The 20,329-nt window shown below is 41.1% G+C and overlaps 1 protein-coding gene across 2 annotated transcripts in view; it reads right to left on the bottom strand.

The window, feature by feature from the left end:
• GLI3 (GLI family zinc finger 3) overlaps positions 1-20,329 on the bottom strand; it is a 245,694-nt gene that overhangs the window by 51,514 nt on the left and 173,851 nt on the right. The window contains exons 8-10 of one of the 2 annotated variants that reach the window (XM_083577565.1): positions 14,965-15,166; positions 1,972-2,188; positions 1,061-1,174 (exon numbers count right to left, since the gene is read on the bottom strand). In XM_083577565.1, the coding sequence (XP_083433691.1) occupies positions 1,061-1,174; positions 1,972-2,188; positions 14,965-15,166 (533 nt within the window). Of the gene's footprint in view, positions 1-1,060; positions 1,178-1,971; positions 2,189-14,964; positions 15,167-20,329 lie in introns of both variants that reach the window. The other variant, XM_083577564.1, reaches the window with a different exon arrangement.

Genomic DNA, 20,329 nt, shown 5'->3' with positions numbered 1-20,329 from the left:
AGAAATGCTAAGATTAAAGTAAATATATATGGAAGTCAGGAAGAGGGATGAGAGGAGGTCGATGCTCTGGTAAGAGCGAGGTTTGAGTTTATTGATGTATGTATGGATATTGTGATTACAAAAATTGAAAATGTAATAAAAATTATTTTTAAAAAAATTTATACAGAGAAACAATTTTATATGTGTGAAATTCTATGCATAGCCAAGCAGGTTAGGGGTTGATGGCAAACATCTGTCTTGAGAGACAATGAAGCACACCTCCGGGGTGAAGTCAAACCGCTGCATTAGCAGCACCAAGGTGACCTCCCCAGGGCACAAGCCTGGGCAGTGTGCATAGAGATGCTGGGCTGCCCAGGCGACAAGCCCCCCCCCCCCGACCTCATTGATGTGGTCCAAAAGAAAAGCAGGAAGGAAAGGAAAGGAAAATACATTTGACAGCAGCTTGGCTACAGGAGTTGCCAGAAGGAGGTGCGAAAGGCACCATCCAACTGCCTTAGGGACTCCACTCTGGATTTGTGTTTACTCTTCAGCCTTTTCTTCTCCCAAAGATATCCCACAAGGCAGTGGAGGTTTAGGATCAGAGTTTTCCTAGGTGGGCTACCTTCCCAGGTTGATGAGCTCCATCTGACCCTCACTTCCCTCTACAGCATGTGCAGAAATCACCTTCTTGACCACTGAACCCACTATTGGTCTCATCTCCTCCATCTGCCAGAGCTTGTTTTTGCATGCAGGGGATGTCCCTAACTCACCAAGGTTTGAGACCCATTGACGACCCTCACTAGGTTTAGCTGTTCCCAGGGTGTGGTCGCTGTTGCATTCTGACAGCTTCTAGGAGTCACAGGTGAAAGCTGAGTGCAGGGTGGGGACCAAAGGTGGACAAGCTACACCAGAAGAAGCATGATTTTTGCCCCCCCCCACTCCTCCCCTAACACCCCAGGATTAGGGATAGGTACACGGTATGTACATTGAGGCCATAGCCTCAGAGCCAAAATGTGCCAATAATTTGTGGATGATGAATAGTTAAGAGAAAAAGGGCATTTGTGGACCCTCATTGTTTTACCTGCATGCTTCCTGCACCTGGGCTGGGGAGGTCGTCATCTGGTTTTATCTTTGAACGCTTGTTATGCATCGGGTCACCTGTGCTGCTCACTGCAGACTCGCTTGTGGGTTTGCTCTGCTGTACATATTTACGTCCCAAAAGATACAAATACATGATTTCAAACAGATACAAGCAGACCCTTCTGAGCAGATTTATTTGGACAATTATCAGAAGGGGAGAAATATTTGCCTCTTTAGCAAAAACAACCAAGTCTCATAGCACCTTAAAGACCAACAAATTTATTATAGCATAAATTTTATAAACTACAGATGATTTAATCAGATGATAACATGTCTTTCGGGGGGGTGTATGTGTACACACACAGAGAGAGAGAGAGAGAGAGGTATATAGACATACAGGTGTGGGCATGTGTGTGTCTTAGAGGTGTGCATTAGGTTTGTGTACTTCCCAAACCGCAATGCCCATAGCGATGAGTCGGGTGAGGTTTTCATATACACAAGTTAAATTGCCCTGTTAGCCAGGCGCCTTGTACATGGCCGCTTTGCTTACAAACCAGGATCAGCAGGGGGAGTTTTGCCACTAACTTCTGTGGGATATGAATTGTACTCATTTTACTTTAGCTTATTACCGCTTCCTGCACCCTTTGCTTGAACATTCTAAAACTGTCAGATCCAAAACACAGAAACTGAAATATTTATAAGGGATGGAAAGCACTCTATCAATCTGAAACCATGATACACTCTGGGTAATTTATAATAAAAGATTGCATATACTGCTGCCCCAAGGTACTTGTTAGCCAATCTGCTCAGTGGCTGTGGTGATTAATCGCTAACATGACAATGTGGTTGGCTTACAAAAAAGACCCAAACAAATTAGCAGCGTGCAAAAGCTTCTCTTCTATATTCCCTTACCTGTGTGGATTCCGATGGACCTGAACTAATCTGGACAGGATTCAAGACGCTAGGAATGCCAGGAATAGGCCTCTGCGTAGGAAAGGTTGGCGCAGGATGGATAAGTGGAGGGCTGTGTCCGAAGGCTGAGCCCAGGCTCTGCTGACGACTGAGGATTTGTTGATGCATCTGTTGAAGGGATACTGGGGTGGGAGGGTATGCGAAACTCAGAGCAGGGCTGCATTGTGGGGAAGGGAAAGGGGAGTAAGTAAAATTAGCCACAGAATCAAGCAAAGACACGTGACATTTTAGCAACTTCAAAACATGGTTGAGGATCATTAGTTGTTCCAAACCATGGACTCAGCTATACAGCAGCAAATAAAACGTTTTAAGCGTGCTTTAAGTGCAATATACAATGTGACACTAGATGGCGGCGGTGAGCCTTATGGAAAATTCAATGTATTTTTAAAGATGCCTTTTAAAAAAAGCATTTTCAGAACACTATTTTATACGTGTGTAGATTCCACCCATGAAACCACAGCTTCCCAGTTTGGACGAAACAGGGAAAATGTAGTTAATTAAAAACTCCCTGGGTTTAACTGCAGTGCACCAAGAAGGGAAGAGGAGAGGATCTTTGCATGCAAGAAAGAGGCTCATGCATATCATGATGTTTTAACTGAAATATGACATTTGTTTACCTAGTTTCATGACAAAATATAGTTTGGCTGCTGAATGACACTCTTTTGGTAGATGCAAACATATATACAAAAACACTATATATGTCAAGTATTAAGCACAAATAAGTTATTCAATATCAAGAACAATGTAGCTTTGATACTGATGGATAATACTGATTTTTGGCAACTAATTATTGACTGGACAACTGCCAATTGCTCTGATGCTCCTTCACCTCCCTCCATTCACGCCATTCCTCTCTCTCCTCTCTCCACAATGTCTGCTATGATAACTGAATACAATTACATTTCTCCCTCTTCTACTAAGGTCACAGTCCTAAACACAATTTTCACCATGTCAGTCTCATTAAATGCAGTGGGACAAGTTCCAGTGAACGTTTGTGGGGTTTCAGTGTAGCATGTTTGGCTGAGGATGCAGTCAGCCAAGCAAGTTCTACTCCTCTCAGCCTTGATGGGCTGCTACTCATTTAGGGCTGGGAGACAGAAGCAGGACCTGAGCAAGGCAGAAAGTCAGTTCACCACTACAACAGCTGCATGCGGAGCTCAGAGTCTTACTAGAATCAAAGGGACTTAAATACCAATAAAGGGATCTTATTCCTGCAGCAGAAGTTGGGAGAAGGTGGGTCGAACAAGGAGTGCTAGATTATCTGCTGCTTCTCTACCGAATTTTTGATTCTATTAATCCAAAAGAAATAGACCTCTATCTTTGGATTCATGTCCATGGTTTGAGGCAAGGTTTATTCATACATCCCATATACAATAATGGTCCCTCCATATACTGGACATGCATGATTTCCTCAATAAAGAATAAAGCCTGAACACTTTCTGTTATGGGCACTTTATTATTCCAGACCAAATTAATATTCCCTAAATAAAAAATACTTTCCTCTTTTTTAAAATCTTGCATTTGTGTGCATGACCTCCTTCCTTCCCCCAACAATGTCATCTGATAAGCACGTCCTACCTCGGTGCCATCTTGCCCAAATGTCTGGGGTATGAAAAATATGCAGAATAACCTGGTTTGCTTCATACAGTGTGTATTCTCCTACAAAGGAGGGTAGCCGGGATGGAGAACCTGTAGCCTTCCAGGTGTTGTTGCCCTGCAACTCAGGGCCACTGGCCATGCTGATGGGGGATGATAGCTGGAATCCAACAATATTTGGAGGGCCACAGATTCCCCATTCCTGTTCCGCAGCATTTAAGATTGCAAGTGATGACAGACTTCAGATACCATCTGTATGTAGCTGTGCTGCTGTATTATAGAAAGCAATGGTCAGGTTTCCTATTTTCCTATTAAACTGGAATCACTGTGAAATACATCCCCTTGAGAGACTGTGTGTTGCAGTGACTAGCATGGGGAATAACTGGGTTCAAATCCCTGCTTAGTCATGGGGCTCATTGGATAATTTTGCGAAAGTCACCATTTCCCTGACCCATCTCACAGGATAGGAACAAGCAGAAAAGGAGTCCCAAACAATTTTAGTAGGAAACATCAGATTTCCCTTAGTAAAGAGATTCCTCAAAACATGCTGGGAACCAACTCTGTCTGTGCAACTCTGTTATTTTACTCCTTGCTTTTTCAACAGTTGCATTTGATCCTCTCTACCGTGTTGTTGTAGGTGGGTAAACTATGTGTGGGTGGGTGTGCATGCCCCCTGACCTCCTTGGGGGAAATAAAAAAAAAAAAGTAATGTATGTATTTGTTTGTTTTTTAAATGACTTAATTTGGATCTATTTGTCCCTAAAATCATATTAGTGCTATTTTTTTACAAGTACAAGAGGGTTAAAAGGATAGAACATAGGCATGCATGAGTTTGTATAGTATATTAATGAACCAAGGAGAGCAGAATCTCAGGTTTCTGAAAGGGAGTGTGTGTGTGTGTGTGTGTGTGTGTGTGTGTGTGTGTGTGTGAAATCATTGTGTTCCGTGATGAATGGCTTGTACACTGAAGAATAAATTGAACAAACTGGCATAGAGCTCAGTGAACATGAAATCAGCTATTAGAAGAAAGCTTGTGAACAAATTCTGAAGCTGATATGCATCTTTTGATTAATGTCCTATCAATCATCCATAGAGGCTACCTTAGCTAAGTCGTGCTGTAATCATTCATGGTTGCTTACAGGGAACATAGGCAAGGACTAAGGGGCTGCAATAACTGAATATTATTACCAATTTCCCTCTGACTCTTACAGTGAACAATTACTGTTTGGGGGACATTTCTGCCTCCTTTTATTAAAAGGATGCAATGTGGAATGAAAAGGAAGTTCCTCAAAGGCTTCTAAAAATTTCCCTGGTGTTTTTAAATTGGCAAACTATTGCAACAGTAACCTATTCGCATCGAACCTCCTCTCGCCACCTCTTTATGAGCTGTAGTCAATTGGACAAAAGTGCATCGTCAGGAGCAAGAATTGTTCTTTAGCAGGAATTCAAATTCTTTCACCTATTTCAGAGTAATGTTTTCAGCTAATGTGCTTAATCATAGCAATAATTATGATGGCAGACTCTAAATTTGCATTAAACCCACCACTGACATTACAATGCACTTTGATTCCTGCAAATATGATACGTGTGCACATTTTTGTAGGCAATTAAATAAATTACAGTAATTTATTAAATTTAAAAAAGGCCATTGGATCTTAATTTTGATGGTAAGCCACTGGCAAAAAAAAACTTGCAATGCTCCATCATATTTTTCAGAGGCTTTGATCCAATCTATTCATTTCTACATCACAAGACCTAGAGAGCGGTTTCCCAGTACCATTTTGCCAGAGCATGGCTGTTTAGGCTAGAGCATACTCTGGGAAATACAGTAGAGTAATGAAGTGATGACAGGTATTAGCATGCATAATGGGCTTTAATAGACATTTATTGTTGTTTAACTGGAAGGGGGAGCAGGGCTTTCCCACCGGAATATTTCTACATTGAGGCTCATTGATCACTAATTTCAGAGGGGAAAGAGGTTAATCCATCAGTTTCTGCAACCAAACGGCACTGATAGAAATTCTTTAGGTGACATTCTGGATGGTCTGAGCTTTCCATCTTTGCAAACAAATGAGTGATATGACAAGCATGGTGTTCAAAACACATTTAACCAATTGATTTTCTCTCCCCCTTGTAATAAGATCTAGAGACATATGAAAGAGTGGACCATGAGCCAAGATTAAAGAAATTGCTTCACACAGAGGAACATAACACTGCAAGATTATCAATAAAACTACTGTAAAACACCATGCCATCCATTCTTTTTCTTTATCTAAAGTTTGTTATTGCAATAAATAGCCGTTATTGAACAGTTTGCCTTTTCCTATAGCTTTTCCAAATTTTAGTACAGGCAGGTTTCAATCTACTCTTAAAAAATACTGAGCAAACCATTTTTGTTATTGTGCTTTCTCTTTGCTTTTGCAGAAGTGACTAACTTGCAATATTCCTACAAGTCATAACGGGAGGCAGGCATAGTTTTTCTCAGGTGCAAAATGGAATGCAACAATATGCAGTGGGATCCTAAACTTGCTTACTCAGAAATAAATCCCACCAAGATCAATGGGACTTATTCCTTAAGCAAGCCAACACTGCAGCTGCAAACCTCTGTGTTTAAACCCCAATTGGTATTTAATACTGAATTTTAAATTGTTGTAACTTGCCCTGGGATCCACTGGTGAAGGGAAGGTAATAAATATAATAAAATAACAACAAAAACAATATATCTGCAGAGACCAGGCAGCCCATGTTTTTGGAGTACAACTCCCACCATCCCTGACTGTTGGCCATGCTGGATGGGCTGATAAGAGTTGGGCACACGTAACCTCTGAAGGCATTCCAGTGGCTACACTAATGCGCGTAAGAGTGTGTTTGTGTAGGGCGCTGTTGTTTGATGCTAAGGAGCAAAGAGGGCCTGCGGATCAGCAATGCAGAACTGAACTGCAAAGCCATTATCCATAGGGCTAGTCCAGATACAGTGATTTCTATGGCCAGTACCCATACAGCATTGGCCCAGCTGTAAAGACCACTCACATCTGTATAGCAAGAGAAGGTGATAGTAAATAAACCTGTCCAGTCTTGACTAGCTAGCAAAAAGAGTATTTCACACAGAGCCCATTTCAATTCCCAGGGTTTCTTGTGGAAAACCTGAGAATTAGAGCAGTTTATGCTTATAACACAAATGGATTTGAAATGCCAGGCTCACCTCATGTACCGTATTGAGGGGGTTTCGAATAAAAAAAGTCTACAATGGCTGAGTATATGCAAATTTGTGTTTTCTCTCTTCTTTCTTTTGGAATGAAGTGCCTACAGATGCTTGTGCCACAGGGTGGTCTGCTACAATAGACCCAATGCCCCATTGCCCAGAGAACTTCTTTACTCAAGTTTTTTCTCCCTTAAAAAATGGGTTTTGGGGAGGGGGTGGGAACAGACCTGCCCCCCAAATGCAAGAACGGGGCTCCACAGAACTGGGGATTTTCATGGAGGCTCTGTCTCATAATTTATGCTGCTCTTTCACAACATGAACACTCCAGGTAATATGCACTAGAGAAGAGTTAGGTGCCCATTGTTCTCCATGGGCCTGATTCTGTTGGATTGCGGAGAAGTTCTATGTACAGCCAAACCAGGAAGGCAAACACACACACCCTTATTAATCGGTCCTCATGTTTGTTTCACATTTTACAGTGTGTTTCTAAAACTCTGCAAGAAGAGGAACAGACCAGGGGTTTTAAAAACTAAGGGAGAACACCATTAATGTGTTTGTGTTCAAAGATTAGAAGGTTTTAACGAAAAACAACAACTCAGTTTTTTATTCCATTTCCAATATTGTAACAGATTTCAGAAGGAATGTGCCAGCATGGACTGGCTTTATATTTTATTCCTTTTTTCATTTCCCGTGAACTCTCTGCTCCTACGGCTTGCAACCTTATTTGCCTCTAATCCCCATTCTCTAAAATTTTAAAACTGGAGGTAAAACAGGTCAGCAAATTACATTTCGATTACATGAGGGCATCATATTTTATGGAACTGACTTCAAGAAGAAGAAAAGCAGACCTTATAATCAAAACCAAACATTGTGGCTATTTTGTGGCTGTCCTCCTAAGTAGGTCACATTGTTGCTGGTCACAGTTGTGGAATTTACCTCAAAACAGCTGTTGTTAATTGTTAAGATATACAGTATTCTCTTTCGTGCACATTTGTCAAAACAGTCCATAACAGATATACAAGCCCCGGTTTTAAGAAAACTGTGAGAGCGCCAAAAAAGATCCATAAAATCTGGCTGTTGGAAAATGGCTTTTGGAAACGAAGAACCTCTCTCTGATTTTCATGTCTCAGTCATTCCCTTCAATTTCTACAGCATAGTAAGGTTGGGTGGGAAATTTTCTTTGATGGAAACTGCCATGCAAACTACCATGGCATTTTTATATCCTTTGATAAATTGATCAGGTTTCCCTCACCAAATTCTCCTTGACAAGTTGCAATTTATTTAAATTAACATTTATTTTTAAATTTAGGTGGCGAGCCACCACCATATAGTTTGAAGTCTTTTCAATTTCAGTTGTACATGAGAACTATATGACATGTATCTGAGAGCTTAGTTGCGTTATTGTTACTTCTGACTTCCTCTCTGCTCTCTTGGTTCCCACATAGCATGGGTTTTTGTTGGGGGGGGTGTTGTTTGAGAAACCCAACTCCAAGGGGCCCAAGGACACATGAAAGTATTTGTGCAGGTTTTTTAACCAATGCCAGTGGGTGTGCACAAAATTTCATTCCTCCAAAGCTTAGATGCCCTGGTCCAGTGGTTCTCAAACTTCTTTTTCTGGGCCATACTTTCAGTATAAAAATTTGCTCGTGCCACGCCGAATTTTTTATTGATAAGAAATACAGTGGAAAACAAAAAGTAACAACTCCTGGCAATGCTTGATTTATAACACAGAACACAGCTACTTTATGATCACGGGACATCCAGAAAGTATTAAACAATGCAGCTACATAAGAACAGGAATCACTCCCAAAAACATAATTATAAATGTACCTTAAGTATCTATGCAAACTCAATGAGATGTGTGAGATGGCTTTTGCTGGGTCATCTCATTTATATTAGGTCTAATTTGAGACAAGCTCTTATCTCCTCATCAACATAAAGAAGCCTTTCTCTTTTCTGATCTTTCACATTTGTCAAAGTTGAAAATCCCTGATTACAGCAATATGTCGTAGAAGAACAGCCAGGGCTTTTGAATATCTATCCATATTCTGCATATGTGTGTCACACACACACACACACACACACACACACACACACTACAGTGAAATGTTTAAATGTTTCTTTGTCCTTGAATCTTTCCGCCACACTTGCTATCCTCTCCTGCCACACCAGGCTGGCACGTCACACCCTCTGGAGAACCACGGCCCTAGTTCAAGAAGCCTCAGAAATAAAAACCACCTGCAAGCCAAAGCCGAGTGAGGGACAGCTCCAATGGCCTAAGGGCTGCTTTCGTTTTCCTTAACCAGCGCTAGCAACTGCCTGCCTCTTGTGTGCCGACGGCTGAACTGCAGCCAGTACAGCCCTCTTAGCAAGGGAAAGGAATCGGCTGCGAAGTTGACATGAATGCTCATTTGATGTCGAGGTGCATCATGATCCTCATCCCGTCACCATTCAAGTTGATGGATGCACAAGGTGCATATGTTCTCTAGCCACATGCAGCAAAACCGGGATCAGCATCATAATGTTTTGTTTCATCTGCCCATCCTGCTGAATTCTGGTCTAATAGGTTTCCAAATGCCACAGCAGCATCAGCCAAGCAGAGGTTCTAGTTGGATAAATTTCATTTCTTTGCGTTTTTAGACACAGGCATTGTTTTATTCAGCTGCTTCATTTGACAAATGCCTACCAGTTTGTAACATTTGTTTCATTTCAACAAATTTATTTAGGGGCATTCTGCATAGCATCGATATATTTAATATATAGCTCTGAAATGTGCTTTGTTCTATTATATATGCAATATTTATGCTGGCAGTCTCCTACTAAACTATTAACAAAAATTGTGTACTCTTGACTCATCGTGTTTGCACTGTGTTTAACACTCAGAATATTTTTACTTCTGAAGTCGTAAGTGTTCTTTAGCTAACTTCCATTGGATGAAGTTGATGTTTTCTACTTTATTTAAATTTCCCTTTCATTGCACTTCCATTGTAGTTTTAGTTTTCTTACTGAATAAGAGGCAATAATGGTTTCTTTACAATTTCCACCAGTGCTTACCCATTATCTGTTTTATTTTATCTTTTATAACAAACTGTATTTCTCTTCCTGAAAAGGAGTATTGCTATACATAAACCATTGTTAACACAAGTTGTTGGAGCAGTACTGAAGATGGATGAACTTTCGTCATTTCCAAATTATAACCACTAGAATCTCCTTAAAGCAGAAGTTTTTAGAGATTATAATTTTGAAATGACAGAAGCACTTTTATTAGTTTTCCCTGCCTCCCTGAAGGAGTTGGTGGTGACGCCATGCCAGTTTTCTCTGTTGATTTTCTTCCCTTACTCAGCAAGTTGCTAGATAACATTGAGGATTTAGATCTATTTTAATCTGACTTTCAGACTAGTTTTAGAACATAAGCCACTTTGGTTGTTCTAGCTGACAACTTTCACTGGAAGACAGGTAAAGCATGCCCTATTTGATTTGGGCTTTTTATAATTAAGTTTTGGTGGTTAAATTTAATTTATTGTAGGATTTGGCTTAACAATATTATTACCAATACAGTCATACCTTGGTTTTTGAACAGCTTAGTTCTCGAATGTTTCAGCTGTTCCAGTTTGCAAACTATTTGTGGAAGCTGAACGTCCGCGGCTTCCGATTGGCTGCAGAAGCTGCACTTTGGTTTCCGAATGTTTTGGAAGTTGAACAGACCTCTGGAACAGATTCCGTTTGACTTCCAAGGTACAACCGTACTGCTCACCTGGTCTGATCTGCAAATATGGTTTACTGCATGCTGATATATTTAATTGCTGCTTTTTATCTATTTGTATATTGGTATGCTCTTATATAAAGAGTGTTTTTAAAATTTGTAATGCTCTAATGGAATTTTGCTGGGGTGTTAGGGGAGGGGCAGTATCTCTGGTTGGGGACATCGCATGCTCTTTCTGGGTGCCTCATCCACCAGGCAGACATAGCATCATATTGTATAAGGCTGAGCAAGCATCACTGCTGGTGATCATCACTGGCCACCTGCAGTTGGGACACACAGTCAGAAGGTTCACATATCACAGCTCTTTTGAGATCTTTCACACTCGGACACGGGATGACACTTTTGAATGATCCCCCATGTGAATAACCAGGAGAGCATTCACACGTGCGAAGTGCGATGCACAGGTCAACCTATGCACAGAATTCATCTCATGAAGCTTAGTTTGGAGCATCTATGAAATCTCAAATCTTCAAATGAACAAAAACAATGGGTTGATATGGCATTATTTAAGGCTTATGGGGGGGATCTGATGCTGAGAGACATCTGGTTCTTTTTTATGCTCTTTGCATTTTTAAATGGCTACAATAACTTAATCCAGCCCTTCTGTCTGGTTATATATTTTGCATTCCTTATTTCTAGGGCAAAGTATTACTAAATATGTAGAGCTTGTGTAAAATTTTGCATATTCAATGAGTGGAAACCTTTGCTGAAAAGCAACACAAATCACACAGCAATGACTTGCACAAGTCTCTTGCCCCCCAAGTCTCAGAAGTATTGCTGACCTGTTGCTTCTTTGGTAGCTGAGGGAATGCAAGACTTTCTAAAGCCTTAAATGTCAGTGGGGGGGGGCTTTTTTGCATAGCTTCATCTGGTATGGAAGATTTGAAAGAAAATGTACAAGGAGAACTCAAAGAGCACATGGAAAACTACTGTTTTCAATGCTAGTACAAGTGCAACCAAATACTTTTGGGCTCAACAACATTTCAACCCAAAATAGGGGGGGAAATAGGAATAATTAGGGGAAAGCCCTCGGAGCTCTATGGCATATAAATATTGTTCAGGATTATAAATTACTCATTAAAGGCATAAATTAAGAAATGTATGTGCCCATCCTATTCTAATACTGTGATGAGTCACCCTTCTCTAACGTGTGACCCACCCTTTCCCACTCAAACCTAACATGGCAAATCTGAGCTTCCGTTATCGGAATAGGAATGAAAAGATAACATTGGTTTGTTGCTGTTCAGTATTCCCCACAAGATTCCCATGGAACTGTAGAGTTGGAAGGTACCCCAAAGGTCCTCTAGTCCAACCCCCTGCAATGCAGGAATCTCAGCTAAAGCACCCAGGACAGATAGTCATCCAACATCTGCTTAAAAACCTTCAATGAAGGAGAGTCCACCACCTTCCAAGGAAGTCCGTGCCACTGTCCTTCCTGATGTTTAGTCAGAATCTCCTTTCTTGAAACTTAAAGCCAATGTTTGGGCCTACCCTCCGGAGCAGGAAAAATAAGCTTGTTCCTTCTCCCTTGTGACAGTCCTTTAGCTCCTAGATAGATGGTTCCCTTGTTGCTTTTTCCACCTTCTGGGAAATGAAACTGACATTTTATTAAGCCACTACATTGCCCAATTAAGTGTGGATCTGCACCCTTTGGTATGGTTGCCAAATCAGATTCAGAGGGCTGACGTACTTTTAAGGATTGCATAGAAGAGAATTTTGCCAGTGTGGCTTACTGCATCACTGTAGCAATGGGATGCAGAAAGGTCTATTTGGGAAAACTCTGATATTTTTAATGCAACATTTATAGTTACAGAAGTCCTTGTGCCATCCGCACCTCAAGAAGTTAGAAATTGGTGCAATTCATTAAAAGTGGCCCAATTTCCTATCAGCTTTCCTATACATGCACAGTATACTAATACATGATGGGGTCTCTCTGTGTGTGTGTCCAACTCCCACAGTCCTTTTTATAGTTGGGACAATTTGATTTTTTGGTATCATTTTGAATCTTATTCCAACTACGTATTGCTATACATAAAGTGCATATAGATCAAATTACATGTAAAAAACCACAGTTATTGAAATAATTCATCTGGTAATACAGACATTTTATTTTATTTTTGTAGTTTTTCACATTTAGGAACAACTCAGTTATCCATGAGCAACACCTTGTGTGCTAAACCCATTTACTTGAGAGTAAGTCCCATTGGTTTCACTGGGATTCCAGTGAAGGGCATAAGCCTGAGAAACATAGCAAAGGACTTGGGCCTATGCTCTTGCAATAGGAAGCTGCCCCTCAGCTTCATGGTTTTCTAGAATAAAAATATCCAAGAAATGTAAACCAATTTCTTCATGTAAATCGAGTCACTCTCAATATCACAAGTCAATTGTAGCAATCCCCCTCTTATAAACAGCAGATTAGGAAAGCAAAGCAAACCAAGTTGATTTTTCTTTCCCTGCATCCAACCCCTTCAGGAGTGAGTGTTCTAGTTCTTCCTCCTGCTGTTTAAACTTGCCTCAACCTCTTGGCCCCCAACTGCTAAATCTCTTCCCAACTTTGTTTAGCTTAATCTGAGCCAAGAAGCAAAGTGAAAGAAACTAGATATTGCAAAAATCAGCCTGCAATTAACAAGACATTATTAATGTCACATTTCTGCTCAGGTAGACCAAAATGGGTCAAGATATAAGAAAAAAGTGATGGTTATTTTCAGAGCTTGATCCTAGAGAGGAAAAGTACATTGGAATTAAACACAGTGAGGTTGGTTCCATGTGTCATGTGTATCTTCACCTTGAGAATGGTTTTAGGTCTACCTCAAAAAAGTCAACAGAACATGTGTGACTCATGCAAAATCTTAGCTCACACTGCCTGTGCAATATGCGAAGGGGATGTGTGTGAATTTCACCTGCACTGACACACATGACACAAGCATGTGGAAATCCTTCACTTTTCAGATAGAAAGAATGAAGACACACAAATCATCCATACATCAAACAAATCAATAAATATGACATCAGGAATCACAAGACAGAGAAGCCAGTAGGAGAACACTTCAATCTCCCAGGACATTAAATACAGGATCTCAAAGCAGCTGTCTTATTACAAAAGAATTTCAGAAATAGACTTGAAAGAGAAGTTGCTGAATTACAACTTATTACTAAACTGAAAACTATGGAGAGACCTGGCCTGAACAGAGATATTGGATTCTTGTCTCATTACATATGCTAAAGCTATTTTTGGTCATCTGCACACTATCCCTTGCTTTTTCCTGTAGGACTAATTGCAGTCGTCAACAGGTTTACCATACCCATTGAGTCAATCACCCATCTCCTACTACCCTTCTGAGAAAAACCCCACCCACCCTCCCACTATATATAAGGGTCTTGTGACTTCTGTTTCAGAGTATCTGAAGAAGTGTGCATGCACATGAAAGCTTATACCTAGAACAAACTTAGTTGGTCTCTAAGGTGCTACTGGACAATTTTATTTATTTATTTATTTAAACTGTGTCAGACCAACACAGCTACCTACCTGAATCAAAACATGAGGATCATGCATAAAGGTTATAACTTAACAATATTAAATGAGCATATGGTCAAGTACAGGACATATTTAGATTAACCATAATCTATGGATAGTTATCTACAGATGGTTATTGAATCTATCTTAACCAGATTCTACGGATGGTTATTGAATCTATCTTAACCAGATTCCACCACATATTATGCTGTACCATATTTCCAGCAAAGATTCCAAACTGAAATAATTTTGGGGCTGAATTTCAGAACAGCCCTTTTGGAATTTCCTCCCAGGAAACTAAAGAGCAAAAGAATTGGAAAGAGCAGTTTATTTCTTCCACCCCATTAAAAAAATTATACACACACACACACACGGTTTAGCTCTATGTGATAACCAGGCCATTGCAACAGGTGATTTTAGTGGGTTTTGCAGATCAAGTCTAACCTTTCAAATCCAGCAGCCTCCCAACATCCTTATATTTCACCAAAACTACGACCTCCAAAGCAGTTAGTAAGCAGTACATGCTGTTGAACTGAGGGCCACATGCATCCGTGCAAACATAACCAGAAATGTGTTGCACAACTAGAATGCTCTTCAAAAGTTGTGCCCAAAGCATTTTATCCAAACACCTTGGCTTGCTGTGGGTCTTTTGTTTTTCTGGAAAGCTGTTCTATACTAAATGCACCTCAGAAATCAGCTTTTCAAAACTGCAACTTCATTTAGAAATTTTAATTTAATTTCCTTTTGATGGGACACGATAAACAGTGGTTAATAAAAGTATCTAAAACATCAAACAAGGCATTTCGCACTTGCATGATTTATATACATCAATCATCCCTGTATGTTGTCAGCCCTTACCTTATTGCACTTGCAGATAAATGGCCGTAGGAACCACTTGCTGAAGAACTGCTACGGGAATTGTTGAGAATTGTGACCAAGGAGTTTGGAGATGTCCGGATCATGGTCTGAAGATCAAAGCTATGATCAGACAGAGGCGACAGGGACAGTGTTCGCTTTCGGCTTGGTCTAGATGGCAGCCTGGGACTTGGAAACCTGGCGCCTGTTATGTAAACAAAAACAATTATCTACCCAAGTACCTGAGCCTCTTTATTTATTACTACTGGCTATGGATATAAAGAGTCGCCACAGCAGTACGACGTGCTTTTGACAAGCCCACTCTTTCCACTTATGATCTACTGGCTACGATTTAAGAAAATTAGGAAGAAAAATTTATCTTTCCATTGCTTACCTCAGGGGAGCTCTGTTTATTAATGTGCAAGCAAAATGATAAATTGCTAAACAAAAGGAAAAGACTTTTATGTGTTATCCTTCTCATTTCTGGTGATTTATGAATCTGATGGCTGCTTAGACATTCACATCATTAATTCACTAGAAGCAAGGAGACGGAGTGGTTCAAATCTGAGCTACCGGCGAACCCAAAGCCCTACCACATTAATGAAAAAAGCCAACAAGGACTTCTAAAACACAAATGGAGATCAAGATTCTGTTTTCAGTTTGTTCATAATTTCTGTTCGAACAATGCTGAATTCAAGATAAGCGTGAATAAAATAATATCGTTTTGAAAGCATTTAGGACATATCTATCTCACCTTTGCTCCCAGGAGCTCCCAGTGGTTTTAAAGTTTCCCAGCGACAGGCTGGGACAGTGATTTTCCCAAAGCCATGGCCAAGCCCAAACGGACAGACTGGGGACCTTCTTCAGCCCAAGGGCATGGGCAGTTTTCCAGGCGCCACATAGCAGGGATGGAAACAGTCACAGCAAGCAAAGCAATGGGTGTATTTTCTTCATTCCAGCCACACAAAAGCCAGAAGACCATTCCTTGCCTGGCTCCCCCCTCATCCCCATCTAGGCTCCTGCATTATCTCAGTCCAGTGACACATTCCAGTCAGGCAGAATCACTCAGAGAGGGAGCAGAGTAGGGCTGGTGACAAGGCATGACCTATGGCAAGTCCTGGGAGTCTAACAGAGTCTCCTGGAGGGCCACATTCACCGCCCCAGATCTGGCATTTTGTAGCCCTGCTTTTTAAACACTATTTTCACACCAGCTCTTTCACTGATTGTGAACAGCTCTTTCACTATTTATTCACGTGACTGGGCTTATTAGCTGCAAGGCTTCATTACACAATTTGTAAAACACCTCTGGCATTTTATTATCCACCATTTGAAAAGTGGATATGAAACTATCTTGCAGGTTTTTAAAATTAAAGCTTGGAAGTTCTCAGAGCAACTACAGTGGAATTCCCTTTCCAAAGCTTATGATCCAGCCAAGGGATTTTATGTCCAGTTCGGTGGGGAAGATTAAAGGATGAGGTTAACCTTTGAGGGTCTGCATTTACATTTGGCTGACATGCCCAAAGTGGCATATCTATTCTACCAACCACCTTGGTAATCCTTTTCATTCAAGGGATTCAAAATCCCCACTTTAATGTTCTACTTTTTCCACTCTTCACTAGTATTTCTACTAATACTACTCCTCTCCTTACCTCAAGAAAAGAAGACTAGTCCTATTGGTTGGAACACATAACGCGCCCCCCCCCCAACCCAGTATGCTGCCTCTAATGATGTCTGGACCAAGAAGACTGTGGGGCGGCGATTGCATAAACATGACAGAGCACCAACAAAGTGCTGAGTCTCCTGATCTCCCCCTGCTGTGCATTTGTTCAAAGTCTTAAACTTGGTATTTGAATGCTTGCTTTATTGCTTCTATCACTACATGATCTGATCTCTAGTTACGTTCCCATCTGCACCTCATTTTGGGACTCTCTTTGGCCATAACCCCACAGATAAGACTGCCAGCAAGAGTGTCAGTTATCTGCCATCTGGACTGTGGTTCTCTTCTTGCTTCTTCTACATCTGTATAACCAGCAGGCCTCCATGTTGTTCCAATCTTGCTCCGGATACCGCGTTGACGAGTCAGCATTTAAAAGTGAATGTAAAGATTTTTTTATTCCTCAGGCTCCTTATAATTTAACCTTTTTCATCTCTATTTTACAGGCCTGGCGGTTACTGTGTGCTTGCCTGCTACTTCAATTCAATACAGCACTTTGATACTTGAGAATGGCGGTGTTTATTTGCCTTAGATTTTAAAAGTTATTAAAGCTTACAACTAAAGGCCATCTAATTAAGGACACAAAGAAGCGCAGAAGCGACATTTAAATAGTTTCTTTTTAAATAGACAACGAACGAGGTAGATGCCAACAGCGCCATGCAGTGCCAGCGAGAGCAACAGTCTCCAGCGAGCACCCAGTGGCAGCAGAGCGATCATGTCTGATGCCGATTTATTTAATGCATTTACATCCCACCCAAGGGGCTCAAGGGGGGGCACACAGTTCTCCCGCCCCCACCCCCGTTTATCCTCACAATAACCGTGTGAGGTAGGTTAGGCTGAGAGTGAATGACTGATGCAAGGCTGCCCAGTGAGCTTCATGGCTGAGTGGGGATTCGAACCCTGCTCTCCCAGGTCATAGTCTGACACTCTCTAACCACTAGACCACACTGCCTTCCTACTTCACTGAACACCAGACGTTCAGGGCTCTGAGCATTCTTAGGGGTGATGCTACGTTTTGTTTCAATCAGATATGTATCATTTTGGAATGGTATTAATACTGAAATCGGAAGGGTGTATGTGTTTAAAATGCCATAGTTCATTTAAGCATATTGACCTGAACCCTAAAATAAATGCTTCCTATTGTGAATATAACTAGATCAGTTCCATGTGAACTAGGAAGCATTTGTAAGGGACCTTTGACTTCTGGGTTAGGAGCTGCACCAAGCATCTGGGGTAAACCTCTCACAAAATAACAATTTTCTTGATAAAAAGTTGGAGAGATTGATCTGTTCCATCCTAGGCATGAAGGCCACTGCTGCTGGCATTATTCTTCATTACAGCATGGCTTATAAGGCAGGAAATGAACTGGGGCCAACCAAAAATTCATCAGTGGTTCTAGCATGCTCAGCGGCAACACTACACATGCAGAAGCACGCAAGACTATATAAATTTAAAGATTTGGGGGGGGGGGTTATTTAAAAAACACACCTAGCCGAAGAAGCAACATTGAGGTCCAAGGACTTAAGGAATGGTGGTGGCTGTTGAACCGAGAAAGGCAGAGAGGTTCTAAAGGAATCATAAACCGGGTAAATTTTAACTATACAACTGAGAACAGCTAAGACACAGCATGATACGGGATTAGTTTGGGGAGAAGAATGGAAAATTGGGGGGGGGGGGTGGCAGGAAGAATGGAAATGGGCCTACTCAAGCTCCTAACAGATTATACTATGTGTTCATGGTTGGTGGACCATAAGATGATTATATTGGAATTGATTATATGAAAGTATGTTGAACTTAAATGTTTGGTGGAAGTGCGTCACAAGGTTAAAAAACTCACCCACCCCCAGCACTATCTAGCAACATACACCCTTAAAGCAACACACACCCTTACATACCTTCCTATATCAATATAAAATGCTGAGGTTCTGGGCTGAAGCGCTAGAAATAACACTGCAACTTTTTGTTGCAGGTACTATTACTGGTAACAAGTACCAGGCACTACACCAAGTGTCTTCCATTGCCATCTGATTTTCCCTCTACCTTCCCTTCCCTCAGCCCCTGCATCCATCTTTGCTGTTGCTTCAGACCCCGACCTCAGACCTTTGCCTCCTCCTCTTCTTATTCAGAGGCTATTAAGAAGGGTAAGTTGATGGCTGGGTGGGTTAATGCCAGCCAAAATTTCTGTCTTTGTCATTATCTGCCTTTGCTTCACCTTTCTTTATCTTTACACACTTTTCCTGCTATACAGCGGTACCTCGGGTTACATACGCTTCAGGTTACAGACGCTTCAGGTTACAGACTCCGCTAACCCAGAAATAGTACCTCGGGTTAAGAACTTTGCTTCAGGATAAGAACAGAAATTGTGCTCCGGCGGCGCGGCGGCAGCAGGAGGCCCCATTAGCTAAAGTGGTGCTTCAGGTTAAGAACAGTTTCAGGTTAAGAACAGACTTCCAGAACGAATTAAGTACTTAACCCGAGGTTCCACTGTAGTAAGAAAGGCAACATTTTCCTGGTAGCTAGAGCTCAAATTTTCAGCATGCAAAGAGTTAAGGTGGCAGTGGATAGCTGAGGACAGTGTCCTGGCTGATGGTGTTGCAAAATAAACTTCTTGTTCCCTGTGGTGTTGTCCCTTAATGATGTTCCAAGAGGAGGACTGTGCATCTGGAGGAAGCTGGGGCTTCACCCTTCCCACTTTCCTGCCCCTCTCAGATTTCTTCCGGTTATCCTTCCTGTCCACAATGATGAAGCAGCTCAGGACAGACAGATTTATGTATGGGCACCTGGAACACTCTTCAAGAAGATTACTAACACTAATTTACGTATCTGCAGCATCAAAAAGAGACCAGTCCCTGCCACGAGGCACTCACAGTCCTAATTTTGGTGATCAACAGGGGTTATCCAAGATCAGCAGGGAGCATCCAAGAGGCTGGCCCACAGTAATCTGAAAACATATAATTAGGAAAACTACCAAATGCAATTTTTCTTGACAAAATGAAGCAGAATGCATCTGACTTGTAAGACAGCACTGCACAGCCCTGACTGTAGAACTTAGCTATGAAATGCAAACATGGGCATTCTCGTTGCTGTTTTTAGCATCTTAATCTTGGCTTCTTGCTAATTGTTTTGTTTTTCCTTTTCTCATCTAAAATTCTGACAAGGAAGAAAGGAGTTTCTTTGGCATGATGAATGGTAGGACATTCAGATTCCTATTTAATGACAATTAATTTACTGTACACCCATGCAAGTTAAGATAGTTTTAATTAGTTTTTACAAAGTAAAAGGCTAGCTTCATCCTCTGTTTAGATAAAAGAACCTATTGCCTGACTAAACAAATTCTCATCAAATAGGGAAGGTGAGGCTATATGACCTTCCCACGATTCACTCTTAATTTAATTCAATATTTACAGTTTAAAAACAAGCAATTTGCATAATGCTGCTGTGCATTTGTGTACGTTTTTGCTGTGCATTTGTGTACGTTTTTAATACAGGAAACAGTTGTTAATAACAATATAAAGAGTTGATGCTGTAATGAAGCTCAAGTAAATGGTATCGCCTTAAGAAGCATCCCAAACTAAAGTCTACACTCAGCGAAAGGAGAGGGAGAAGGAGCAAAGCACTGCACACTGACCTCCCTGCCTGGCCCAGTTCCTACCA

This window comes from Podarcis filfolensis, assembly GCF_964270895.1.
Source record: "Podarcis filfolensis genome assembly, chromosome: 12".
Lineage (NCBI taxonomy): Eukaryota > Metazoa > Chordata > Lepidosauria > Squamata > Lacertidae > Podarcis > Podarcis filfolensis.
This window is presented reverse-complemented; position numbering and strand designations above follow the sequence as displayed.